At 41.3% G+C, this 27,456-nt stretch overlaps 2 protein-coding genes and 1 long non-coding RNA gene across 5 annotated transcripts in view; 1 reads left to right on the top strand and 2 right to left on the bottom strand.

The window, feature by feature from the left end:
- HOOK1 (hook microtubule tethering protein 1) overlaps positions 1 to 1,837 on the bottom strand; it is a 29,722-nt gene extending 27,885 nt beyond the window's left edge. For both annotated transcript variants that reach the window (XM_052801135.1, XM_052801136.1), the window contains exon 1: positions 1,683 to 1,837. In XM_052801135.1, coding sequence (XP_052657095.1) covers positions 1,683 to 1,733 — 51 coding nt within the window. In that variant the 5' untranslated portion in view covers positions 1,734 to 1,837. The remainder of the gene's footprint in view (positions 1 to 1,682) is intronic.
- A 203-nt stretch (positions 1,838 to 2,040) lies between these two features.
- Positions 2,041 to 27,047, top strand: LOC128147907 (E3 ubiquitin-protein ligase RNF170-like). The gene is made up of 5 exons (XM_052801143.1): positions 2,041 to 4,203; positions 19,347 to 19,455; positions 23,940 to 24,013; positions 24,492 to 24,602; positions 25,651 to 27,047. The coding sequence occupies exons 1-5, from the start codon at positions 3,997 to 3,999 to the stop codon at positions 25,954 to 25,956; spliced, it is 807 nt and encodes a 268-aa protein (XP_052657103.1). The 5' UTR covers positions 2,041 to 3,996; the 3' UTR covers positions 25,957 to 27,047.
- LOC128147909 (uncharacterized) lies at positions 7,813 to 21,388 on the bottom strand. 2 transcript variants are annotated; one of them, XR_008237134.1, is made up of 3 exons: positions 20,874 to 21,388; positions 19,894 to 20,073; positions 7,813 to 10,658 (listed from the first exon to the last, which is right to left on the bottom strand). It is a non-coding gene; the product is annotated as an uncharacterized LOC128147909 (long non-coding RNA). The 2 variants fall into 2 exon arrangements; XR_008237133.1 differs by having other exon boundaries at positions 19,894 to 21,388.
- Positions 27,048 to 27,456: the final 409 nt, after the last annotated feature.

Genomic DNA, 27,456 nt, shown 5'->3' with positions numbered 1-27,456 from the left:
GTGTTAACAACTGGTTTCTACTAAGTTGTAAACTAGGTCTGAGAAATAGGGTGTTAAATCTAAAAACATGCATCTGGCAATGCGTCTGCTGAGTGCTGTATAGAAAAACTGAACACACAGAGTTGGATGCTCATTTACATTAACGACACTACACAAAGCTCTTTCAGTTTAAGGCTAGTTAAAGTTCCATTAGCATTCCCTTTAAGATTCACGATGTAATTACAGCTATGCACTGCAAGGATACTAAAAATTAGAATTAGGCTTAAAATATTTTAAGCAGGAATTGTAAAAATTATAAAAGAGTTCAGCACTGCTGACAGGATTCTAACACAGAGTTCAGGAATGCACCGATTTATTTTGCAATTGAACCGTGATGGAGTTATTCTTACCTGACTACCGAGAGGAAAATACGAAGTTAAAGAGCCCAAAAAAGAGAAAGAAAAGTATGGATAGATGAAATGACAAAAGATATCCAACTCCAGAGAGGTAAGCATAAGACAACTAAAATTCTGAAGACCAACAAAACATTGGAAGGACACAAGGTCACTAAAAGGAAAATGGAAGAAGGAAAAGAAAGGAGGAAATTGTTTTTCAGTGATTACATGCTTTAACTCATTAAACCTGTCATGTAGAAAGTAAAATGAACACCTACTCAGGTAGCTGCTGCTATCACTTTTGCCAGTTTCATTCCTGCATCTCCACAATGCTTCTAAAACACTCCCTTCTTTCCCCAATTCACACTTCACACGGGCAAAACACCTGCTATTTCTAGAGAAACTCTTCACGCCAGGTAATTGTGGCCTTCCCTGCCAAGATTTCGTGCAAAAGTTCTATTTAGCAGAGCTCACTCTCACCAAAAACACTGCATCTGCAAGACCAGAATTATAGACAAGGAAACAGAAGAAACTTGGCAAGAACAAGGGATAAAAAGAAAGCAAGCTCAATTGATGAACTGAACAAATACAGTTGGACTCTATGATCTTAAAGGTCTTTTCCAACCTAAACGACTTTGTGATTCTAAATATGTGCTCGTGCTCCTCGCATAGGCAACACCACTCATTTAGGTGTGCTGCGCCCGACTAATAAATGCTTTAACCGACTGAAAGCTGGTAGGAGATGTTCTGAGGTTTCTGCTCCTGTCAACTCAATTCAAATTAATTGCATACATTTATTATTACTGTTAATTACCGAGCAGTTTCCACATTGAAGCCACGGCTGCAGAACCACTACCTGGGCCTACAGGATATTCAAACGACCACATCTACACTTGAAGGCTGTTCGCGAGAACATTTTACCGGCTCCGAAAACCACTCCGTTTCTCACGCAGGCCCCATTACCGCAGCCACGCTCGTACCCCAACCGCCTCCAGTTTCTCCTCGCTTGCCGCCCGGGCAGCCCTCCCGCCGCTCAGACCGCCTGACAGGAGCCGCAGGGCGGGCTGCTCACCGCCACCCCCGCCTCGCCGGGCTGAGGAGAGCTCCGTCCCGCCACCGCGCAGCTGAGGGGCGGCGGCCGCCCCCCGTCAGGCACGGCAACGGTGCGGCGCCAACAGGTGAGGTGCCGCCGCGGGTCTGACAGGAAAATCTCCCCCCACACCCCCCGCCGCCCTCCTCTGGAGACCCCCGGGGGACGGCGGCGGCGCAGCCTGGTGCGCAGGTAGGAGGGACCCCCGCCGCACTCACCCAGAGGATGAGGCTGTCACAGAGCAGGAGGTCCGCCGGCTTCGCCTCCATGGCGGCGACCTCTTCTTCCCCCCTCCCGCCGGCCACCCCCGCGTAGGGCGGCTGCGTAAGCACCCGATGCACCGAGCGCGCTTACGCCCAGAACGCGCAGCTGACGTGACGTGACGTGACGTGACGGAGCAGCCCACCCGGCCGGCGCCGCGCAGAGAGGGAGGGAGGTGTTGACAGGGCGTACACGTCAGCGCCCGCCCATGCCTTCAAACGGCGGGAGTGGCACCGCGTGCGGCCAATCACAGGGGAGGATGTGTAGCCCTTCGCGCCAATCACGGGGGGGGCACTCGTGAGGGGCGGGGCGGTGTCTCTCGGCGGCGGTTCTCCTCAGCCGCCCACGCCGCCGCCGCGGCTCCGTGTGGGCTCCGGGACGGGGTGTGTGGGCGAAGCGGGAGTGTGTCACCTACCCCCGGGGTGAACCGTGGGCCGGGGAGCCAGCGGGTACAGCCCGTACCTTCCCTGCGGGGCCGCCAGCCCGTCACAGGAGGTGCCGCTCCGTCCCAACATGGCGGCCGCTGCCTCCTCCCGATCTGGCGGCCCGGGCTCCGGCTGCCCGTCGGCTGTCGCGGCCGCCGCCGTAGGCCGGGACGGACGGGCCGTGGAGGTCACGGGGTGAAGAGCTGCTGGCATGGTTCAGACTTAGCTGTGCCCGAGGTGTAGGTAGGTCAGTGTACCTCTACCAGCCACAAATGTTGCTTTCAGAGCAGGATACAGAATTGCTTTAAAAATGCCATTGTTAAATAAGAAAAATATTAGTTCCTTCTTTTGGGGAGGTGAAGGATGGAAAGTGCTTAAGCACGAGGCTGAAGAGCAACTGTTTTAACCCTTCTCCAGGAGGTGGGGCAACATGCCCCAGTCCAGCAGCACAGGTGGGATTGAGAAGGGCTACGGCAGTTTTACCTCTTTTTAATTTATATTGCCTTTTTTTTTTTTTTTCTTCCCCTCAGCCTCAGAGGCTGTTGTTAGTACCACCCAAAACCCACCAGGCTCCAGTGTCTCACGAGTGGCAGTCTTCACCCCACCAGCGAGGGGGGTGAAGGAGGCCTGACAGCTCGAGGGGCACTGCGGAACTGCTCCTCCCCAGCGAGTCTTTCATCCACCTGGCAGTGCGCGGGGCTCACTGCCAACTCTCCGCAGGCAGCCCTGTAATGACTGCCTGCACAGTACGTCGAACACCACCAGACAGGCACCGTGGACGTTCTTTTCATCTTGCGTATTTCACTACATGATACCTAAATTGCAGGAGTACTTTTTTGTTTGATCTTTTTTGTCTTAGAAAAAAAACCGCACCAAAATTCTTTCACTTGCTTTCCTCTACTGTATTTGTTTCATAGGAAAAACTTACCTTATTTGATCAGATCTTGGGTATGCCTGGTTCAGGATCTTGTCTTCTATAATACCCTGCCTCAGACACTCCAGAGAAAAGTCTTAAGTACCTTACACTAAGAAGATGCGATCGCTCTGTCCCTCTGCTGTTTCACCACAAGAACTTCAGTAACTTTTCTCTCCAACAGCCTCTTTTACTAACGGATTTGAACTGTTATTTTTTGTTAGCTGATTCTGTTTTATGAAGATTCTTACATTGCCTGTTGTTGCTGGAAAGTGCAGGATGGCATTAAACACAGCAGTGTTAAGGTCAGCCTAAGAGTGGACTAAATAACTTGTCTAAGAGCTGTTATAGGCATCGTGTGCTCTTCTCTTTTGGCTGTCCTACTTTAAGATACATGCTTTAATTTTCTGTTGCTGATTCTACTTTGACTCACAGAGATTAAAATTGTGGTGGATGACGTGGACAGTATTTACATGACTATTTGCCCTCATAGTGCTGTCCAGAATTGATAAAGGCTGGAGAGAGGACTTGGATTTCTGGAAACCCTTTGACTTGTTTCCTTCACCAAAGGTTCTTCAAGAGATTTGGTTGCCATGGAAGATTATCAGAAATCTTTATTAAATACAGAATAAGTAATAAAAGGTTTTTGCAGTAAAATCCCACAGAGTTCTATGCTAGGATTTGTACTGTTGAACATGCCCATTTTAGTTTTTTAGTATTTTTGCTCTTCTATAATTTCTAGTAGCTTTTGTTAATTTTTCTTTTACCCCTCTTCATTTGCTTACCGTTTCTCCTTTCTATAGTTTTATGTCCTTTCCCTTCTCAGGAAGTATCACATCCTAGCGCCTGTCACTTCCTACCAACTTTTACCCAGTTTCCTATGACCCATTTCACAGAAACATATAATTCTGCATTTCCCCTTCTTGATTTCATATGCTTTTTCTCTGCAGATTCAACCTCTCACATGCTTGCTTTATACAGTTTCTACAGGCAATTCCTTTTTTCCTAGGTTTATGCTACGTAAGCCAGGGAGCAGCAAAAGCCAGCCGCCTTCCAGGGAACATGGAGCCAAGAGCAGGAACGCAGCCAGCAGGGCAGGGGCTTCACCAGCCCGGGCCCCATCCATCCCACAGTACCCGAGCAAGGCAAGCAGGGCAGGTCCAGGGATGTTCAACCGTGAGTTCAGATGATCAGGCAAGTTCATGGTGATGAGGCAAGTACAAGGTAGACCCCGAAAGGCAACCCGCCGGTCAGGGTCAGGCTGAGCAAGGGTAACCAGAGTCAGACACAGTCCCATGATTATCGGGCAGGTGCACAGTGACAAGGCAGTTGTGAGGTCAAGCTGGGAATTCAGTCCACAGGTCACAGTCCAGATCAGTGGAGTCCCTGGCCAGGCACAGGCATGGCTGTGACTCGGCTGAAGGCCTAGGGCTGAGCTTAAATAGAGAGGCCCATGGGCAGAGGGTGTGGATGGAGGCACCGAGTGAGGCTGTTGTGGTCTATTCGTGCACTTGGGGCCCTGACAACATAGTCTGTTTCAGTGGGGTCATCTTCCATACATGCAAAAAATCCTGCAGAGAACAGTTTTCCACAAGCGGGCCAATACCCCTGTTTCAGGGTTGCTCCTCATTCAAAAGCATCTAGAAATTATTATTCATAAGGGATGGCTATGCTGGAAGGGTGTTACAGACTGTCAATAGTGCAGGGAGCTTGGCTGAGATCTGTGGGAGAGGCACTCGTGTAAAAGACAAGGCAGGCTGTACAGGTTTGGTAATCTGGGATTACATTAGGAGAGATTGGCTCACCCATACACTCCTGGCTGTTGCATCCGTGTCAGATGGCTGACTCTGAACAACTGAGTGCTCACCCAGATAAACCAGTATTAGCACACAGCAAGGATCTTTCTAAGGAACATTATGCTTACGGCGTACCAAATTCTACAGAGAACTACAATACAAATACATGTGGAAATATGTGCAGCTATTTTACATCTTTCAAGTTGCAGCTACACGGGGGCACATCAGGAACACCACAGCACTGGCAAGCTGTGCTTAAGAGTTCAGCTGTGGGGCAGAAGAAGTAGTAACAAAGGGAAGCTATGTAAGTTATGTAGAGTGAGGTAGTTTGTTTTATTTTTTATTTTCTAAGCCTGGTTGGAAATTTCCTCATGAGCTGCAGTTCACATGAATATGTGTCCGCAAATTCTGATTTTGTGCCAATCAAAGATTATGACCTATATTAACATTCTAGAAACAGGGAAGACTAGCTTGGCACCTCACACCAGGACTGCGGTTCAATCTCCTGATGTCTAATGTCTGCTGTTACTCCATTTTAAAGTCAGGTTAAATTACTTCTCACAATAGGAACTTATTTGAAATGTGCTCCCTCTTTTTGATAGTGCATCCTTTGCCTTCTTGACAAAGTATCTGACTATCAGTAAGGGTTCTCTGCCTTTCTTAAAAAAGGACATTTTTTTCTTCAAAAAAGAATGGCATTTGCCATTAAATTGCTAGGCTTAAAATCCAATTCCTAACGTTTTTTTTTATTTTCAACGGGACTTACATTATTATATCCAGTAATAGGAACAATATTTAGTTCAGACATTACTTGGTGGCTTGCTCAAGAAAGCCACATATCCAGACACTTGAGTTTCCTGTACCTTGTCTGGCGGATATGCATGTCTCTTGTAGTTTAAAAATACTCTTATTCTTGTTGGAAAATCCTCATTTACAGGACTGCAACTGAAAGGGATTTTCTAAGCACTTGGGAACAAAGACGTCAGAATGTAAAAGTACCAAACAGTGACACTTGGTGGTTAGTTATGTAACTTGCACATTTCTCACTATTGGAATACATGAGCTGAAAAATAATCCGCAGCTTTTCAGTCGTATTTAGTAGCCTGACTGATACGGTTTATGGAAATCAGCACTTCCCAAGCATCTTTCAAAAGCTTTAAAAGCATCAAATAAGCTTTATGATGTTCTGTGGCCCTGGGGCATATTTGAATTTTTCAGAATCAGAAACTAGAAACTAACCAATTGCCAAACTGTGTGCAGTTAATTATTACACGATACAAACTGATTTGATACCTGCTGTATTCCCCAGGCCACATCCCTTCATGTCCTCTCATAATCTCTTACGTCTTCCTGGCATGTACACTCCCACTTCCTTTTGAATCAAGCTCTATGTGTATTGGAAATTAGTGTCTTTTCATGAAAAAAGCCATTGGCTATCTGTCTATTCCCTGAATGTGGCCAATTTAGAAGTTGTTATAATCAAACATTCAGCATAACTGAACACCTAAAAATCATTAAATATGAAGAAAAAAACCCACAACTGCAAACTCACGTTATTTGATTGGCTGAAGATTATCAGTACCTTGCTGGTCTCCAGCCAGTTTGTGTTTCCTGATTGCACAAGAGATGGACTGGGCTTCCAAAAACTGCAGGTCACTGGCAGTCAGCACTCAGAGTCTTGTGATTACTGCTGTACCCCCAGGGCCTGACAGCTCCTCAGAAAGTTACCCAAGAGACCTGCGTCAGCTGTGAAAGTCATACCAATCCCTTGCTTACTCCATTCACGTGTAAAAACAGGGGAATGGCTTATTTCATTATTGCTTTCCAGTCTCACCATGAATTGCATTTTACCAGAGTAGTGACTCCCAGAGCAGGGAGTGGTCAAAGTACAGAGAAAACCTTACCGTGATCTGAAAAGGAGCTGTTTGGGTACATGATGCTGGCGTACCTCCTTACTTCTATCTGAGAGAAACAGCTTGAGATGGAAAGAAAGGATAAAACCAGAAACAGTAAAAAGAGACAGTCCTGATGGCTGAAATACCACTGGGGTAGCTGACCATTTCACAGCGCTTCTGGTCTATGCCCTTGTATGATTTTTGGTGAGGGCAGGAGGTACTGTTACTGGTGTTTTAGGTAAGAGGGGAGTAGGAAGATACAGGGTATATAGGGTGTGTCTGTATTGCACAGTTAGCCAACAAGACTGACTACTGTGCTGTGCTGTGTTTGAAGGAGATCCCATTGCTTTTTCTCTGAAGGTGCTCTGCAGTACTTGCTGGGTCAGTTATGCCCTCAGGGAAATGGGAGCAATGTCATGATGATGAATGTAAAATCTTTCACTATGTAACTGAAGTCTCTATTTTGTAAAATACTCTGAAATATTTTGTCTGGCTGTTAGAGGAGATGAAAGTCATTATAATCTATTATCAAAATAGTAGGAATTCTGGATATTTTGTATATTAATTCTGAAAATGAATACCTTGTACGGGAGTATATTTATCGAAGGAGTCTTGTATTCAGGCTTTTCTGAAAGGTGGAAATATTTTCACATGGAATAAGCATCTTTCAAGTATTTTCACATTAGATGGAAATACTTTCATCACTTGAGGCCCTTCTTGGAAGTCATTCAACTATGAGAACACTTGCTTTTAATAAAAGACTGTTTAAGCCAGTGGCATTCCTGGAATTCCTGAGCCATTTATGCTGTTCTTTACACTTAGCACATCTTAACTCAGTGAGCATTTTCTTTGATCCCCACAGACTTAATGGTGGTAAGAACTAGTCATCTCATTAAAACTATGAAGGCTTGGACTGGCATTTCTAGTCTGTTTTACAATGAATTTAGTTTTGACTGGAGTAATTTCTGGGGTCCTTGGTTACAAACTTTCAGGTATAGTTATCTTAGCCCATGTGATACAGTGAGTGTGTATGCAGAGTACTAATGCATCTACACCTGTTACACAGATTAATAATATTTAGTTTATTATAGTAGTTTCAGAAAAAAATAGCAAGTACTTTCACAAATATTACAGTTTATCATATGTCAGTGAAGTAGGCATTGATAAACCGAAACAGATGTTACTTTAACAATATTGCTAACACGAGCTATGCAGATCACATTTTATTACAGAGAATACTAAATTGCAGTAGGACTCTATTGTTAATCTCATGTGTAAGACAAATAAACAAAACCTGGTAGGATCCCTGTAGACAGTTTTTTTATCTTTTATTAGAGAAAGAAGAGAAGGGGAAAGGAGCTGACTGGACAGAGAGGGTGCTTGGACTTGAAGCAATTGTTAAGTTACTTGCCTTAGTCCTCTTCAGAGCCACAGGCTCTGTAGAGATGTGGCTTCTTTTTAAATTATGTATGTGAGTATTTCTGAGCAGTCCACTGCCTCTAAATGCTCCTGGGGAAAGGAAATTCACTTTGTAGGGTCAAAAAGAAAAAGACAAGATAGACTGTATGAGGACTACCTTACCTGGTCACTCCTTAAAGAACTAGAAAAGATGAATGCAGAGAATGATGGACTATCACTGCTTTAGCATAACGTAATTCCCATTGGCGGGGGGGTGGGTAGAGAAAAGATGGAAATAATGCCACAGATCCAAAAGTCATGGTATCTCATTAAATTCCATAAAAAGCTATACTGGAAACAAAGCAGGTGAGAGGTGGCAATCTAACTACCTACATTTATAAAAAACACTGTGACCAGGTCTTTGTAATTGTACCTTTTGGCTTCATACAGCAGGAGAATAAATGGTTAACATCTTTAAGGAATGATGTACCTCGATTATCTGAGGGAAACATCTCAGAATCAGGAACTATTATGACTTGAGCTGGATAAAATATTTACACCTCTACAACATCATTTTTCTTCAGCAAGACCTCACTTTGTCACTGTCACCTTCCCTCCTAGCATGCTCTCTTGCTGCCTCAGTCGTTTCCCTAACATTTGTCAATCTCCTATCTGTGCTTTTCTATTTCTGGCTTTTTGTTTACTTTCTCACAGATATCTGCACTTCTATTTAAGTACTCTTATCTTTGTTTCAGTGAACAAGGTCACAAGTGAAAGTGGGCTTTGGCAATTCCAGTATTAGCTAGCTGACATTAATTGACATCATGGAACTGTTTGCACTGTCATGGTAGCAGCTCCTGGCTTTACAAGTTCACATGTATTAAATTTCTCAGGTACAATTTCAGTTGGTGCCTGTAAAAAAACCTCAGTACTGGGATGTGAACTATGACAGAGACATATTTGTCACAAACACATCCACATTCACACTTTCAAAGCCTGTTTCCACAGGTGCCTTGAAAAGGCAGGGCAATGTTGTGACTTCTAAGGCACCGGTTTGACAGGTGGTTTTGTGTCCCAATGAGACCATTCGGTTTGTAGATTCTGATCCGGAGAATATCCTTGCACTTATTTCATATTGTGCACTGCATACCTCCAGTTTTCACTACGGTCTGGGATCACTCTCTGGGTAAGCTCATGAGCATTTGTTTTTTCAGGATCAGGGAAATCACAAACTTAATTTCCAAAAAGAAGTAATCCCTTTAGGTTGATTCTGTGCCAGGGTACTGGTATGTAGTCTTGCACAGAGAAACTAATTCTGGTAATATCTCTAATCTCTCTAAACACAAAACAATTTTCAAAACTCTATGTTCCATTGTACCTATTATATAGCATTATCTTATTATTCAGAAACATTATCATCAGTATAGAAGATTCACTGAATAAAATGTTAATAACTTGTTCATTATTTGTAAGTGGAAAATTAACAGCTAAGTTATTAAACAGTATTCCTTTCTCAAGATCTAAAAGTTGGTGTGAAAAATTACTAGAAGACATGTTTTTAAATGGACTATTCAAATAGTACTCCCTAGTTGAAGAAGAAAAGCCCGTGTTCAAAAATAGAAACACTTGGTGAAAATGTCATAGTTATCACTTGCTATTAAATAACACAGAAAGTCTAAAACCCAACAATAGCTAAACAGAGTAGGATAGCTATAGGTATGTAAAGCATAAGATGAATTGTTCTGATACTCACCGCAACATTTATATATTAAATAAGCAAGTTAGCATGCACCTGTCAAAATTGAGTTCAGATTTCCCCTAATTTTATCAATGCCATTTTTCTTTTTTTTCCTTTGAAAATAAGCTTCAATTTGCCTAAAAATTTTGAACACCTTTTCTTTCACATTTTAATGTTCTCTTGATGGAGCATAATCCAAAGAGTGAACGCTCACCCCTACAGAAGGGGGGTCGAGCCTCTTTTTAACAGATTGCTCGCTCTAAGCAGTGCCAGGGAGGTTACAATTATTTTTACTGGCATTTCTAACAAACTTACATTTTGCACTTGGATCATTTTTTAAGATAAAAGTTACAATTGTCTGATTTTACTAGCCATTCACTTAGGTTTCCATTTAAAGAGATTTCTCTCTTGCTTTCCTGATGCTCTTCACTGACAGCTGGTCTGACATGTTTTGCTCTTGCATAGGAACCAGGGTCACAGCAGTTCTGATAGCTTAGCTCCTCATTTTAGCAGAACACTGTGAAGCCTGCCTACGTATCCAGCAGCCAGCAGCCACCACTCTTAACTCCCAGGATGGAATTGGGTCACAGCTGGGACACACTGAGAGTGCATAATGCAAAACTCCATCTCAGCCAAAAACCCTGGTTTGTGTCAAATGCCATTAAAAGGCCCTGCTCTGAAACACTGCCAGAAGTGTTATTTCACATCTTCATACTTCTCAATCCCATCTTTATGCTTCTCAGGCCCAATTTTTGGTTAGGTAGGCTTCTGTGGAGTAGAATAAGAAACTTCATTTGTAAAACTGGGAATTAATAATGCAATAATACGAGTGGTTGGCATGAACAGACCTGTTGGCGGCTTTGATGGGACTATTCGACTATGCAAAATAACTCAGGCACGAAAGTGTTTGCCAGCTCAAACTCCAAAGCCAAAATGACAAGCTTATTATCAGTAAACAGTATTACTTGCACTGCAGTTGTGCTTTAAGGCCTCGGCCAAAGACCTTGCACAAAAAAAGCCCAGCCTACAGTTAGACAAAATGGATCTAGGATTGCAACTTTCAGGCATGTACTGGGACCACAAAAGTTAGCATGGCAATAGGAATGGCTGGCCTTGGGCAATCATGGTTTTACTGATTTAACGTATAGATTCACGTAAGTTTAAGGTAGATTTTCTTGTGTCCGTTATCTTTCTCAAAATATTCTGGAGATATGTGGAGGGAACCTTGCTATTATTTAACAGTCTTTCTCTGGCAAACAGGTATGGTCAAATTCAATGAGTTAAGCCTAACAAAACCTCGGTTTCCCCGTTACAGACTAGGCCCTGATGAAAGTGCCAGAAGACTGCAGATTCCCTGCTGTCCTGCATCTAGCTGTGCCTGGGGGCAGGGGGAAGTGCTTTGAACTGTAATGGTAACTGAGCAATAATAGGTTTAGAGTGACATAAAAAATGAAACCAAAATCCTGCTTATTGACGCAATGCAGAATTTAGCATCCAGTTTCCAAGACTAGCGTGTCTGTTAGGTGAGCGTGTAAGTGACTGCAAAAGAGCCATAGCACTATGCATACAGCCCCTGGCAAGTAGAAGGAAATCTTCTGGGCTCATTTCACCTTTACAAAACGTCTATAATCTTTTTGCTATTATTTAGTTAGAGGGGGTTTCACCTCTGTATTAAAACCATTCAAATCCTTTTTTGAGTTAGTACTCATCAAATGCTCGAGTGGCCTAGCTAAAATAGATGTAATGCGTTCAAACCAATTTTCCAGTACATAAACATTCCTGTCTAAAAATCACAGGAATAACTGACATCTTTGTTAGCAGCCTTTATGAATTTAACATGTTGAGCTGAGTAGCGGGGAAAAGGTTGGAGAGAAAGTGCTATGCTCAGATATTTGGGGAGTCCGTCGGGGTGAAGCGTTTTACTAGAACAGCCTGGAGAGGATGCTACTGCTTACACTGTGTCAGTTCTCTGGCTAAAGAAACGGCTCCAGCTTCTGCATCTGTCAGTCTGGCACCTTTAATAAGTAATTAAATCACACTGTAGATTTGTATACATACTTGGATAAATAATAAATGACAGCTATCACACTGGCATGCGAGCACATATGCATACCCAGGGCAGGAAATCACATACAGTATTTCATTTGTTGCCAATTTATCCGTAACAAAGTGAGGAAGATGCCCTGGGGACTGGTGACTAACAAGGAGCATTGTTTATGCTACAAATCCCATCCGGTTATTAGTCTTTGGAAAGTGCTTTGTTTAGCTTATCAGTGCTTCAGCAGGAATGCCAGGGGCATTATTTTTGTGCTAAGTGTATTTCTATTCCAATATTACTGACTCCCACTCCATCCCTCCGTAAGAGGTTATGTGTTACCTGAGGGCTGAAAATTAGGCATGTGCTTCAATGCCTTGTTGAATCAGGATCAGGACGGTTAACACTGCACAAAGCCAAGCCTTTACAGGTTTCCTTATTAATTTTGCTGCATTAAATTGGAGAACATCTTTACAGAAATCAAGGCTTTCTTAAGGACCATAGAGCATGAAAAGAATAAATACCCTATGAAGTATGTATGTCCATCGATTAAAATTATTTTAGCATGTTAGACTTTCTGCTTAAATTCTACACTTTACTTGATAATTGGATGATACTGTGTTACACAGTCTAATTCTGCAGTTATGCAATTCCAAAGTATCACGAGTATCTGGCAAGTTTTAAGCCTGTTTCACAACAGTACTGATAAGCTGCTACTCTATCAGGTGATCAAAATACCTGTAGTGTGCCCTTGATCAAGTTAATATTTAAAAATATTACTGCAATTTTTTTATTAGTTTCAGGTATCTTTTCAATTATGTTAAACATCTTTTGCAGGGGAGAAGATGTATTTAGATGTTTTAGAAAGGGAGGACTGTTGGTTTTTTTCCCAGGAGTCCTCTGCTTTTTTAGCAGATATGCTTTATTTGAGGGACACCCCCCCCCGCCACGTTTCTTTCATAACTGTAATTCAGAAAACCTGACAGACCCTTGCCATTAGGCAACTAAGTTAATAACTGACAAAGACGCATAGCTGGCCTTAATGAATGATTCCACACCAACATTGTCAGTGGGTGTAACATACTCAGCTCCTCTCAGACATTTCTGGAAAGAGGAATGGTAAGCCCAACTTTATGTAGGTCTTCTGAACCACGGTAGGAAGTGTTCATTAGAATGATTATGAATAAATAATTGAAGTATTTATTTATACTTTTAATCATTAGATTACTGTTGGAAAATTTGCGTGAATCAATTCTTCCCTTTAAAATATGTCATATTTTTAATTTGCTTGTGATTAGGTTAAATATGTATGGTCAAATAATGAGCTGTCCAGCATATCCTCCCTGATCATCTTAATTGGCCTTGTAATTGAGCCATGAAGCAGCTCCTCACCTATCAAAGGAATCTGACCAAGAGGTCACACAGTATCATGCCTTCCTAACAAGTTTAAGCCTCAAAGCAAGGTCTATTTTCTAACTAATGGAACATGTTCATGGAAAAATGAATAAATGTTTGTTAGCACTTGAATCTGCTAAGTGCTTTTTAAACTTTAATTCCTTCTCTTCAGACATGTTGATGAGAATGGACTCATCACTGATGCTTTACAACTAGATTTCCTTGTGGTAAAACTGAAAGATGTTGTGAGCTGAGCTGTGTCACAGAGATAAAGGTTTATACCCAGGAGCGTCTGGCTTCATAATCAACAATCTGATCACTACTTCACGCCTTTCTCTTGCATGCAAGTATTAAAAACGTATCAAATCTAGTGGCTGCGTTTTAGTACAATAGGCTTGATTTTGCAGAGTTCTACTAGAATTATTTTCAGAAATGCTCAGCTTTCATTTTAGGCCAAAAGATGTGTCCAGATTTGAGAAGATCTCCTTTTTCTCAGAAATCTGACTGTCACATAAGGAACTTCTGGGCTTGAACAGTTTCAAAGCCTGGCCCCTGATGAAGTACCTACACAGAGAATTGTTTCGCAAATCTGACCCCAAAAGCAAGCAACACCTGTGGTGCTCACTGAGAAAGGAATATAAACATAAGGACCTGATTTTAGAAAAACTTAAAACTGTATTTTAAAATAAACATATAAACATCCCATGGTCTTTGCCGAGCAGCAAATTTAAAATTTGACATGAAGCACTGTACATCGTCATCCATTGCAACCCCTATAATCTTAATGTAAGTCTTCAAAAGCCATTTCTGTCACACAGGAGCACGTATGTCACAGTACATTCAACTTACTATCTTCTTACTAGTTCATGAAACTGTTCATTTTTGCTCAGTACTTTTTACAGAGGGAGTCACTTTATGTCCATTCTCTAGGTGCGTGGCCTGGTGAGAACTGCCAATGGTGCCCATTGGTGCGGTGATGAGGGTTTTCTCACTGGACACGGGGGTTGAATCTCTTTGGTCAGTGAAAGCATTACGCCAGCGTTCCCTCTGTGGGTGCAGGCTTTCACCACTGAGAGTTGTTTAAAAGGTGACCAGTGCCACTCCTTCAAAATGCTAAGCCCTGCCCCGTTCTTTCAAAGAATACTCCTGTGTACTTGAGAGGATGCTGGGTCCCCCCGCTTTGCAACACGATGGGGTCTTCCTTGCAAATGGTGAGAGTTGAGACATAACCTATGTGTTTAATATTACTGTTGGCTAGCGGTAGGCATCTCCAGTACTTGGCCTGGGCGATGTAGGTATAATCCTTATGTGTCTCAGTCTCTCTCTGGGCTGTGTAAGGTGCTCAGGAGTCTAACTCTGGACTAGGGAATTCATGGTGGGGGAGATACCCAAAAGATAGGTATGGTGGCACTTAAAATTTGAGGCGGCAGAGTTTAAGGCTTTCTCTGGATCTTTGGATTCTAAGTCTGTTTTTCAGAATAATTTGCTTCTGAACTTTGGGGTTTGGTTTTGGTGGGTTTTTTTTCATTTCCTCCAAATGAAGTAAATTGACTTCTACTGGACTATACATTTTACTGTCCCATTCCAGCTGTAGCATGATTCCCAAGAATATATGGGTTAGAAACACCAATATTTTAGGCTTTTTAATGATGAGTCTTAGACCAGAGCTAACATTAGGTGTTCAAAATAGTATTAAGAAAATTGTACAGAAAATCTTGACTTGGCTATCTTCCTCCATATAACACAACAGGAGTTCTGTGGTGGTAAAGTATGAGGAATTCTTCAGCTTCCCTCTGTCTCTTGGCTTGGGAACAGACTCATTTCAAGCCTCACCAGTGTGAGCAGCATGAATCCCGAAGGAACTTCCAAACTTGATTTTCTGTGCTAACTTTGTGAAACTCCCTAATTTGACTGCAGCTAATCAAGTTACTAGAACATGATGCTTCTGGTGACAAATGGTGCAAGTTTGCCCCACTTCTCCTGTAGCAGAGATGTTTCTGGCAGAGGAGCCTAATTTCAGTATGCTACCTAGAAAATTACTTCCATAGTCCCCTTTTTATTCATCAAAGCTGCTTTACAATATCAGTATGGCATTATCCAGGCCTGGGATTTTCAAAGGTAAGACAGGCACCAAGATCTAAATACAAGGCCATGAAATAGTAGCTTTTATGGGCACTCTCAAAGTTTCCAGCCTCAAGTGTTAACAGGAATGACAATTTTAATTGTGCTGTTTGTAATTATTACATGTAGAACTGCTCTATGAGAGGAAGCTCCCTAAACTGTCATTTTAGGCAAAAATTCACACTAAATATTTTGTTAAGACTGTTTAATGCCATCAAAAATTCAAAGCCTCATGCCACAAAATACTAACTGCCATAATCGCTACTTCAATCTCCAATTCAATCTGCTAGTTCAAATGTTCAAAGGCTGGCTCAAGATTTTGGAAGGGGTAAATTAATGCTGGCAGACTTGTAGCTATGTCAGATATCATCTGTCTTCTCCTTCTATCAGATCCAGCTGGGCGGTCCCCTTATAACCAGGATAAAGCCAACTCGAACACCATTTTGAGTGCTTGAACTCAATAAATCAGAAATTTGATTATGTGCACATAATCTCTTAAAAATAAATGAAAGATTTAGCATGTTTGTCCTAGCCTATCTACTCGGGCCAAGACTAAGCCACTGATATCTTTGCTGAAGGTGACCTCAAGTCTTTTTTTCCCCCAGATGCTCTATTAATGTCAGAATGGCTATAGCAGGTCAAACCAAGGCCATCTTGCCCTCTCTGCAGCAATGGATGCCTACAGAAGAATAAGGAAACATTAATGATGCTTCCCCGGAATACACTTTTCATTCTCTAGCGATTTATGGTTCAGGAACTTCCTCAGTCAGAGGTACTACCTTTGCATTTTGTAGTACTTGATGCCCAGTACCCGTTGAACTCAAAAATTTTGAGCATCCATAAGAACGTCCGCTGCTTAACTGTGTATGTAAAGAACTGCCTATTTTTTTCCCCTGAATCTGCCACCTGTTAGTCATACTGCAAGAGCTGGTCAAGTTTCCCACCTTGCTTCATTCAGTAAGAGAGAGATTACAAGAAAATAAAAAATGCTGTTTCACGGTACTGGGTTTGAATGATTTTTCTTCATCGTATACATGCACATATTCTTCACCTAGTGTCATCAGTACAGGATCATTGCCTGGTTCTTTGCTCTAATTCATAGTCCTAACTCTAACTAACTCAAATGCTCTGAGAGCAGAGCTTGAGCATTTTCAGGGTCTCAACAGGAACTTGCACTCAGCTGACGAGTTTCCAGCCCCTTCACATGGTAGCTTACCTCAGCAGCCAGAACTGGTATCATATGGCAACACAGCAACATTCAATTTTCCTATTTTCTGAACAGCACAAACTCTGTTTCTGCAGACTTGCTCATGTAAGTCAGCAGAAGATGAGTCATCCGGAAAAAAACTATAATCATTTGTCCCCTAGGAGTCATATAGTAAGTTAATTATTGTACAACACATTCTAATACAAAATACACGAGCAGTTTCAACTGCTTGAGGTTGCAAAGGGCAAGAGAGCTTTTCAAAATTTCCATCGGTTATGGTCTCGGAATGCTGGGTTTCCCTTGACTCGGTATCTGTTGCATAATCAGAAACACATTTGGTTCCCTTTGTTGTATGAGACAAAGCTAAAGAAATGTGTGTGTTATTACTCTGCAAAAATAAAGAGTAGATACCTAATCAGCTTATGTCATGTATGCAATGTTTGTAAACACAGCTGCTCTGGGGCAGTTCCTCAGCTGACAAAACTATCACAGCTTTTATCAGTTGAAATAATGCTCTTCTGAATCTGCAAATACCCCATCAGTACTGCATGGGAAGTCAAAATACAGGAATGCGATGTGCCATATGAATTTTAGGTAGCATTGTGTTAAAACCTGCTCGCCTGGAGTTCACCTGTCAGTGCACTGGACTTGCATCTGATCATTGTTGTGTTTTAGTTATTCACAACTAGTCATCCCAGCTTTGCTGGGCTATTGTGAGGTTGTTATCTCAGCAGGAGATAATCTTATCAGTGCATAGAGAGGAAAATCTGAAAACAATGTAAATGCCTTCAGCATCTGAAATTTTTCTGTTGAGAATCATAAACAAATACATTTACAACTTCACAAACGGTAAAGGAGAAAGACTTTTTCCAGTAGTTATGGCATATTGTTCTAAACCCTCCAGTTCTTATTTACAGATCCTCATTATAGCAAGGAAAGACTGGTATTAAAGGTGCTGATTTAAAATAACTATTTTGGTGAACTCGCCATTTTAGACATGGCTCTGGCAAGAGACCGGGTTTCTTGAACACTCATTTGGCAGACCTACATGACGACCTCTCTCTTGCTTGCTTGGAATTATTACATTAGAAAAATTAATTACTTAAATAAAATCTTTGTCTGTTGTCAAATCAGTTTGAATCTTCACAGTCACTCTGGATCTTCCAATATTTGACATGCCAAATATAGAATCTATTCAATTTTCTCTTTATAAAAACTTCTATAAATAGGTCAACTACTTGGAAGTGTATTCATTGATCTGTCATGTAGACAGGTGCCAATCACATATCTGAAAAGCAAATAAACAATCCAAATTGGGCAAGAAGGGACAGCAAGCATACAGCAACACCGTAATCCCAAAGTATGCCATCATGCATCTGAATGCCTTACTTCAGTAATGGAAAAATAATACCCATTCCATATAATGCTGGGCCTCTGTGGTCATTAAGAAACACGTGAAGTTCATAATTTTTCAGTCAAAATACAAAATAAAACTGTAATTGACGCCATCTCCTGTTGAACCTCGCTAAACATGCGCAGGCAGTAGAGGACAGTCAATAACTTTCAAGACTCTGCTTTAAAGTGAAGGCACTTCCTTGGAAGCTCCCTCCCAATTTCCGAAGTGCCCCTCTGGTTCTGGAACTGATAGAAACGTTGAAATAACTTTATCTCAAGAAAGGACGGACACTAACCACACTATTACTAAATTTTCTTCAAAGACTGATCTCATTGTGGTTATGGCAATCAAACAAATAGTCAAGTGTAAGTTTCTCCATGGTGTGCTAAGACAAAGTAGGCAGGTCCATCATCCATTACAGACTAGCTAATGTGTCATAATAAAGGCAGCAAAAACTTTCAATGCGGTAAGGAATCAATATCAAGTGAGAATGGCTATTTTATCTCTCACTGTATCAAACAATCCCAGCATAGATGAATATATTGCCAAATAGACTTTTACTGCTTACAGGCAATGATTTAGGAGCAAAGATTGGAAGACCAACGTACATCCTTCAGCCTTTGCCCTCCAGAAATATGATAATACACTCTGGATTTCAAAATGCCTCTTTAGCATTCCAGAGGCTTACAGAATTCTTATCTTCCCACTCTAAAAACAAAGCTCATTATTATTCTTAATTATAGAGTTTGCTAAGCAAAGGGAAGGACTGTTTGGAAGCAATCTTTTTACTTAAATAAAGGAGTCTTTTTGTTACATAGCCTATGGTACACACTAAGGATACCATTCTGCCACCCAAGGAAAGCAGAGAACACACGGGTCTTTATTTCAGCGCATTTAAGTGACAGACATGACTACAAAGGAGGAGGAAAAAGATCCAAAAGCTACTGAGGCAGACTTCGGGTGCTGTCTGACTAATAATGACAGCTAGACAAGCCAGTGGTGCAAACTCGACTGGCTTTCAAAACATAAATATTATCCAGTGGTGTGTGGATATATCACTGGAAGCAGAAACATGGCATCATGATCTTACCTCTGCCACTGGTCCTTTCTGTAGGATTACACAAAGCGCTTCATTTCTTTGTGCCTAATTTTCATTATCTGCTGAGGTAACGATTAGTTACACATGACATCTATACTTAGTTTCTGTGACTCTCTGCTAATCATAGTCAATTATTATTAATGAACTGAATATGTCAATCAAAATACTAATTTATTGAAGACTCTGTACTACTTCTCTTCCAGGAATCACTCCAAATTTGGCAACCTAGTAATCCCAGTGACTTCAGCTGCCCCATCTGTCTCCAGACGGCTACTTTCCAAGTACAAACCAACTGTGGACATGTATACTGTGGTAAGTTTTCTGGACTGACAGTGCAGACAGTGCAGTGCTTATTCAGGCTACTAAAAAAGCACTCTTCTTACAGAAATCTCAAGTCCTATGTAAGAACCAGGACTAAGCCCTTCTCCCTGGAATTAGTGCTTTCTAGTAAGTGCTTTCACTGGAAGCAGGAGAAGTCCCATCTTTATATTCCCCCCAAAAATCAGTAACAGTATTTTTATTTGCTCACTTTTGAAATGCCCAAGTCTTAGGACGACAAGAAGTAACAGATCATCTCACAGGATACTGTTAAATTACAACATAAACTCATGGAATGGGTAAAATGCATCAGAAAAATCACACAATTTGTATTCAGCTATGCAAAAAAAACCCCATTATAAAAACCAACAGTCTAATATCATACAGTTTGTGATTGTGAAATCTCAAGATGTAACAAACATGAAGTCTTACCTTCAAGCCTGAACTCACTTCTGGGAAGACAGCTTGTCTTTTTAATCAACAGCATAAAAATCCAGCTATCCCATAAAATTAATTCTGATTGTATTTATATTGGTGAAAATCGGGAGTAAGACACACTGGACTTAGGTCTGATTCTGTTCCACAGACTTGCTTCCCAGGTGAAACACTTGCCTAAAATAAAGCAGAAGTGATCTAGAGCAAGAAGGCACAATTATATTGGCTTGTAGTCCTGTAAAAGCTTTCTAAACAAACAAACAAACAAATTAGTGGAAGTTACATATTAAACAATTTTAAAAGTGAGTTTCTAGTCATGCATAAACCTTCTTTTAATCTGTTTATTGTTTTTTAAATAAACCTGTGTGGTCATACAGGGGAAAAATGTTCAAAGACATCGCATCATGATGCATGCTCAGTAACTGTTTATTCCAGTCCAGGATCCGTCTTAACAGGAAAGGGACAGATCCAAATTTAGGGGATCCTTCTGTTGAGGCTGCCCGTGGTATGGTCTCTTGTCCTCCCCAAGTACATCTATAATCACTGGGTAATCTAAGTAAAACCATAATTCTCTAGATAAATGTGTCTGCTAAATGCCTTCTTTGAGGCTGCTAAGCCGTATGGTTAGGATTACGAAATTTAAATAATTTTTCAAAGGGAATACAAGGATGAAGCATAGAATAGTGGAGGGAGTTATGTTCATAATTGAATTTCTAAAGGGGATTTCAGGATTTTTAAGGCCCACGTTCTGCAGCGCTAGAGCCAGTGTGAGCTTCGCACCTGCTTTGACAGGCAGCAGGATAAGGCCGCCAGCGTACTTGGACTGAACATTGTTTCTCTCAGACCTCTGAGAGATATTGCCCAGTGAATTTACATGTGAAGTTTACAACCTCACTGCCCCAGCTGCTTATCAGGTTCCTTGCTGAATGCTGTCATCCCCACAGCAGGGTTGGCAGAAGAGAACTGGAGTTCATCACCTGGTGAGGCTGAAACTGCCCATGAAGGTACTTCAGGGCTACTGTGCAGCATGAGGTCAGTAATCTCTGGCAGGGGGGCAGGCAGGCGGCTGGAGGCAGTACTGTCTGGTACTGCAACAGCAAGACAGATCAGAAGACACTGGTCAGAACCATAAAGCTCCTTTCTACTGCTCTGGCAATTTACAGAGACCTTAAAGCAAGTGCAAGTTATATTTACACTTTTTTCACCATGTAAGACTGTTCTAAAAACACCCAAGCATAAATGAGAACAAGGGACTGTTGGTAATGGTGGTGCAATAAAAGCAAATTTTTATCTTTAGGAAGTGTCATTCTTCTCTAGACCAAAATGATGCTCACACAGCACAACTCCTCATCACCGCTGCCACTATCTGCATCCTCTGAAACCACAACAAATCAGTGGATCACCAACAGCTAGGGACACTTTGTAGGGCTCATCTACCTCATGAGTGACACCATTTAATACTTGAGGTTGTTTCGTGTTTTTATAACACTGTTTTGTAACATACAGGAAAAGGATATAACTCACTCCAGGATAAACACTACGCATATGGCCTCAAAATGTGTTTCAAATAATGTCACAGTAGTTATAGTTTCAACTACAAAGATAGACATAACAACAAAGATCATCAACTTTCCTCTTTCTCTGGCCTGGTTAATTTTCCCTTTTCCATCTGTGAATATGACATCATGATATGGACTTTATTTTATTTTAAGATCTGCAGAGGAGAAGTACCATATACAAGCTTGGTATATATTGTTATCGTTAGCTGTATATATTTAGCTAGGCTTTACTTTCCTCAAGTACATCATCATTTACGCTCTGAAGCACAGATTCCAGTGCAATGCATTATATATGTTATGACTATGTTTATATAGTAGAAGCGGCCTCTGTAACATGTCTGTTTTTCATGTCTTAAACCAATAAAACTTTACATTGGGCTTATCAAAACCATTCTGTGTAGATCTAAGTCTGTTGTGACTGAAATCAGTAATAAAACTTCTCTTGATGCCCTGTGGAACAGAGCTAAGGCAATGCTGAGCTCTCTTAATAAATTCCGCTCTGGTAAAAGTTTTATTTAAAAAATGTGGTCAACCCAGAGCTTTTAAAGAAGATTAATGTGGACTTATAAAAAATGTCTGATTTTATTATTAGTAGTAATTCATACAGTTTGTCCTGAAGTTTTCCTTTTCAGCTTCAGTTTGAACCATATGTTCAGGAAGTTCAACTGAAAAGCGATCCTTGAGAAATATTATTTTTTTCTAATTAACAATAACCACAGAGGTATTTTAGAGAAACCTACAGACTCCCTCAGAAGGTTGTGTAGCAGGATAGATTAAAACAGGATTTTGTCTATTTTATGAAAAATGCACCGAAGCACAAATAGGTCAACTTCAGAGGAGTCCTTCCTTTCCTGTTCCACTAAACAAAGGATTCTGCATGCAGCAAATTTTAATTTCCACGGGGTTCTTTTTTGAAAGCCCTTGAAGAACTGTGGGATCCATCAGTGCCCCATTGTCATCACTGGGACAGAGCACAGGCACAGCAGTACAGCCGCGTGGATCACGATGCAGGATCTGGACCCAGTGGGTCAAAGCGGTCCCTGAAGTCAGGCGTGATGTTTGTCAAATGCAAGAGTTCAAGCGAAAGCTGGAAGCTGGCTGCCAGACCGAGTTTATACATCCTGCATGGGGATTTAGATGTAAACACAGCCATGTGCTCAGCCAACTGGTCTGTATATGCAAACAAAATAGAAGAGTCATAAAGAAAAACCCTGCACTCAAATGAAAACAAAAGTAAAAAGCACAAGTCGGAGCAACGTTCATAAAAAGTATCTTTGGGCTGAATTTAACACCCTTAGTCCTAGTATATAAGATGTAACTGATAGCATCATGAACGTTTTTATACTTTATTTCAAACACCGTTTCTGCAATATTCCCCTTTTCAGTGACAACAGACAAAGTCTGGGTGCCGAAAAACCCTGCACTGAGGGCTCCTGAACACTTCTTGTCATAATACTGCTTACAAGAAACTACTTGCTGGTTATTTTTAAGAACAAAGAGCATTGTTCAATTCAATAAAACAATTCCATCAAAATGGCAGCACAACGTTCTGCTTCTGTTTTCACTGGGGTCCTTGTCAAATTTGATCAGTTTAAACGTTGAGAGATTTTTTTTTTCTGACCTGTCACACTGCACACTGTGCCCGGGAGCTGAAAGTCAGGCTGTGCTGCTTCTGATTATATGCTATTTATGCTTTGCTGTTTTTGCTGTTAGTGCCAGCGCTGACATTAACGTATGTCAACCACTGCTGTCAGTTATACGTGCAGTCTAATCTTACTGTCCTCAGACTCTGCCCTCTTTCACACCTGAGACCTTTGTATGTTGTATCTGGAAATCAGTTAGAAGTTGTCTGGGTAAGAAGAATCAAAAAGAATGCAGCAACGCAGTTCCCAGAAAGGTAACAGAGTTGAAATACAGTAAGGGGGGGGGGAGCAAACAGACAAAATAGCCCCACGTATGATACTTCATCAGCAAGATATATGTTGTGCCACCAGGAATCTGCATCACCAGGCTGTCCCTTGGCTGTGCACATTGGTTTATTTGGGATAACTGGCCCTCCTAATCCTGAAAAGCCATACTAGCTCTGGAAGAACTCCATCTTTTTGCAGCTGCACTGCTTTTGTCCACAGCAGCCAGCACTGCACTCTGAAGGGTGCCCGTATTCCTGAGTGCTTCAACCACAGTCAGGGGAGCTTCAGGAATAAGATGCTATCCACAGGAAAAGAAACTGAATCAAAGCCTCCCTTTGGAGGTCCATGTATCGCTCTATATACCAGTGTAGAAGAGCTAAGGCTGCATTTTTGCACAGTCACTTTGCAGAGTAAAACCATGTATTAAAATGAAAGCAAAGAATTACATTCATTTTCATAGTCCATTGTAGAAAGAGGGTTTATTAATTCTGATAACTTCCTTGTAAACATTAAATATCCTCTAATATATTTCATGTATCTTAATTTCTCTCTCTTTTTTTTTTTTTTTTGGTAGGTTCCTGTCTGATCACGTACTGGAAACATAGTCCCTGGTTAGCAGCAATAACCTGCCCTCTCTGCAGACAAAAGGTAAGACTTACGTCTTTCTGCATTATGATACATACAAAATTACAAGCTTGAGCTCTTAGGATCAACTTTATTTATCCTCCAACTTTCCACAGCATTTCAAAACCCACTTAGACTCAAATGACCCTGCAGCCATTCGCATTTATCATTTGACACGTCATATCAGGCAACTCTGTGAAATATTAAACAGGCCTCCAGCATTTTACTTTTGTATAGTTTATTGAATCTCTGGGATAACATACCATAAAAAGCAATATGGAAGTTCCTAATCTCATATGACCCTGGTCAGAGGCTGCCTGTTGTACTGGAAGGTTGGATGCAGGTTATAAAAGGAAAATGTTCTTGCTGCTGTGGAACTGCCGGAGCTGGACAAAGGTCCAGTTGCGAGAGAAAGACTATGAAGAGACACATATTACGGAACGCTGTCCTTTATACGGAAGATTAAAAATACTCTGTGCTAATGCTGATCTTCTTTTCAAAGGTGGTTCTTCTGGATAACATCTCTTGTGAAAAGCAACAAGATAAGCCAAGTAAACAAATTGTACATGACATTAGAGATTACAACAAGCGTTTCTCGGGGCAACCTCGACCCGTAAGTATTTACAAATCTACCTTTACCTAGTTAGTAGTGCATAACACATAGAGGATTGGAAGAGACCCAGCAACGAGAACTAGTTTGTATCATCATGTGAATTACCTCTCCATGCACTTACTGGCGATATCACAGTGCTGGGTCCAGCACCTTCTGGTAAAGGTGCTTCCCGGAGTTCCTAGCTCAGAGGAGTCCTGCAGTCATCCTGGCAGGGAGGAGAAAGCAGTGTGAGACGAAGTACAGGAAGCAAAGCAGAACTAGAGATGGTCAGGCCGGAATTTTCAAATACGAACTCAGATTTGAACTGCAGGATTTTAACTTGGCTCTTAAAATTTCAGATCAGATTCCGGTCTAGAAAGCAGCTGTTTTTTTCCCCAGGTATTGCCAAATTCAAACAGTCCACACTGGCTCTGCACTTTGTTAAAGCTGGAATCCCAGCTGGTACAGAGGCGTGACAGGCAGTGGAAATGATGTGAAAGATGAGGGCTGAAGGCACAAGCGAGGCCCATTCTTGACAGGGTGTAGAATATCACCAAAGCAAATCTTCCTCTCCTGTCACATCCTGGTAGGGGGCCTGGAAGGACTGTGGAGTCTGTTTCAATCTATGGACTAAACTAAGCACTGGGGAGAATATTATTTCTCAACCCAACAAACTAGCATTAATGAAGAGGAATAATCACTCAGTCCTATGGTTCTTGTCCACACCAAGGCGAGACTTGAGGCCTCATTTTCAAGCATTCACAGCCTGCACTTGATGCCAGATTTTAAAGACAGGCATATACTCAGTGCAGCCATTAAGGCCCAGTTTCCAAAAGGATTCAATGTCAAGCATAATACTTTCTTTTCAAAGTGCTGGGGGAGCAGGGATTCCTTTTAGAATGTGCCTCTAGATACTGCAAAATAATTGAACAGCGTAGGTGGATTTGGACAGCACAGAAAGTTTCTGCATTCAAGAGATTTGAATCTAGAAGTGCTTAAGAGACACACTGAATTGAAAGAACTGCATGTGTCGCGAGTGCAAAATAATGTAACTCATCTGAATGTTTAGTTTGCAGATTACCTTTACGACATGCTGTTATTCCTGACTCTTGCCTTGCGAGGAATCTTCACCTGGGGTGGTCTTGTATGGATTTTTTTCCTAAGAGTTGCTGTTTGCTCCTTCGGAACAATCATATGCTTGTCTTCTCCATTTGACATGAAGCCTGGGCCTCTCTGTAGGACACTTGGAACAGCTGATGACATGGTGGCTGTTTCCCTTCTTCTAATTTGCATGATAAATACTTGTCAGCAAATTGCATCTAATGGGGTAAATATGGCAAGGTCTGCAGCTCAGAGCATGCTGTCAGAGTCCTGACTGACTCAAACTTGGATTCCTTGGTCAAACTTCATCAAGCGATGACAGGCCTCTCTTTGATTTGGGGCAGCGTATGATGGATTTGTCATTCTGCTGCTGACAAAGGCTGAAGCAGGACTCAGCAATGCTTGGCACGGCCAAGTGATTCGATGTGCCGGTGCTTAGAAGGCTAGTTTTACACTGTATACTTGCTAGACTCTTTCATGCTGCATTTTTCTGTAACTTATCTTCATACAAAGTGCCTGAATTGAAAATGCCTAAAGCTATGAACAGAGCTTAAAATTACAATGCCAATCAACTTGCAGTTGAAGAGTTTTAGAACTCCTGAGCTTTAACATTTTACATCTTGGCTCAATTTGAATAAAATCTTAATTTGAGAACTTTTAGCAAACTGTACAATTTGCTAAGTCTTGTATAACACAAGGAATGTTAGATAGTATCACTACAAAATCTTTTATCAGTGCTTTGTGTTATCACAGCTGATTACACATCCACTGGAATACAGATTTTTTTTACAGCTCTGCAATGAGTACAGTGCTGATTTTAAAGTGGATAATATGAAACTGGTAGTAACACTGGCTTGGAACAAAAATGCAACTGTAAAGTAGAAGTATTACAAGGGGAGAAAAGCATTAAAAAATCATGCAAGAAATGTGAACAAATATCTGTGTAACTCCTTTGTACATGCCTATGCAAGGTACATAGCTTTCTTGAACTCTGTGCATCTAAGCTTTAACAAAGTCAGCATGACTGTTTGTTTCCTTTCTAGACTTCATACACTCCTTGTGATTTCCTTGTAAGTCTCGGTACCAGTTCAGCCAGGAGAGCAAGGCCAATTTTATGGTGACGATATAAATAGCAGGAAGTTTATGGAAAGTTTGCTGAAGCTGGGGGGGGGGGGGGGTGCATGTCTGTTTGTGTTGAGCTGCAAAGAGTTAAAAATGATGGTACAGTGCCAGACAACCCTACAGATCTGTCCCTCTATAATCTGTATATTTGCTATGTATTTGGAGTCAATGGACTTCATTTTTACATATGAACTGTATATTAAAATAGATATATTAAAATTTATGAATATTTATTGCTCACAATACACTGGTCTCCAACTGATTTTTCCTTCTACATATTTTCAGCTGACATATTTTATTGTGCCCTTGAATTGTAAGCTATGATTTACCATTATGTTGCAGACGTTTTCTTGCTTGTTATACTCTTTTTGTTATGATGTTTCTTAATTTTATTCCCATCAGCTTTCATTGTCTTTAATTATGTCCCTGAACTTGTAAAGCTGTTTCTTTTAACAATGGGTACTTTGGAAATGGCAACAATTGCTTTTCCATGAACTACAAGGCAGGAAGCGCATTGTTTCTTTAAAAAAATTACCAGATGTTTTTGAGTGCTGACTACTAACATAAAAAAACCCAGAAACTATTCTTTTCCAAGTTCTCTAAGTGCAATTTTGTTATTGTGTAACTTCTGTTTGCATTTAACTGGGAATTA

Source organism: Harpia harpyja, chromosome 11 (assembly GCF_026419915.1).
Source record: "Harpia harpyja isolate bHarHar1 chromosome 11, bHarHar1 primary haplotype, whole genome shotgun sequence".
Lineage (NCBI taxonomy): Eukaryota > Metazoa > Chordata > Aves > Accipitriformes > Accipitridae > Harpia > Harpia harpyja.
This window is presented reverse-complemented; position numbering and strand designations above follow the sequence as displayed.

Excerpts from the sequence above, each read along its gene's own strand:
- LOC128147907 (XM_052801143.1), top strand. The coding sequence starts at position 3,997 with ATGCTTTTTCTCTGCAGATTCAACCTCTCACATGCTTGCTTTATACAG. Across the intron at positions 4,204-19,346 it reads ATCCATCCCACAGTACCCGA|GAATCACTCCAAATTTGGCA; the intron begins GCAAGGCAAGCA and ends CTTCTCTTCCAG. Across the intron at positions 24,014-24,491 it reads GCCCTCTCTGCAGACAAAAG|GTGGTTCTTCTGGATAACAT; the intron begins GTAAGACTTACG and ends TTCTTTTCAAAG.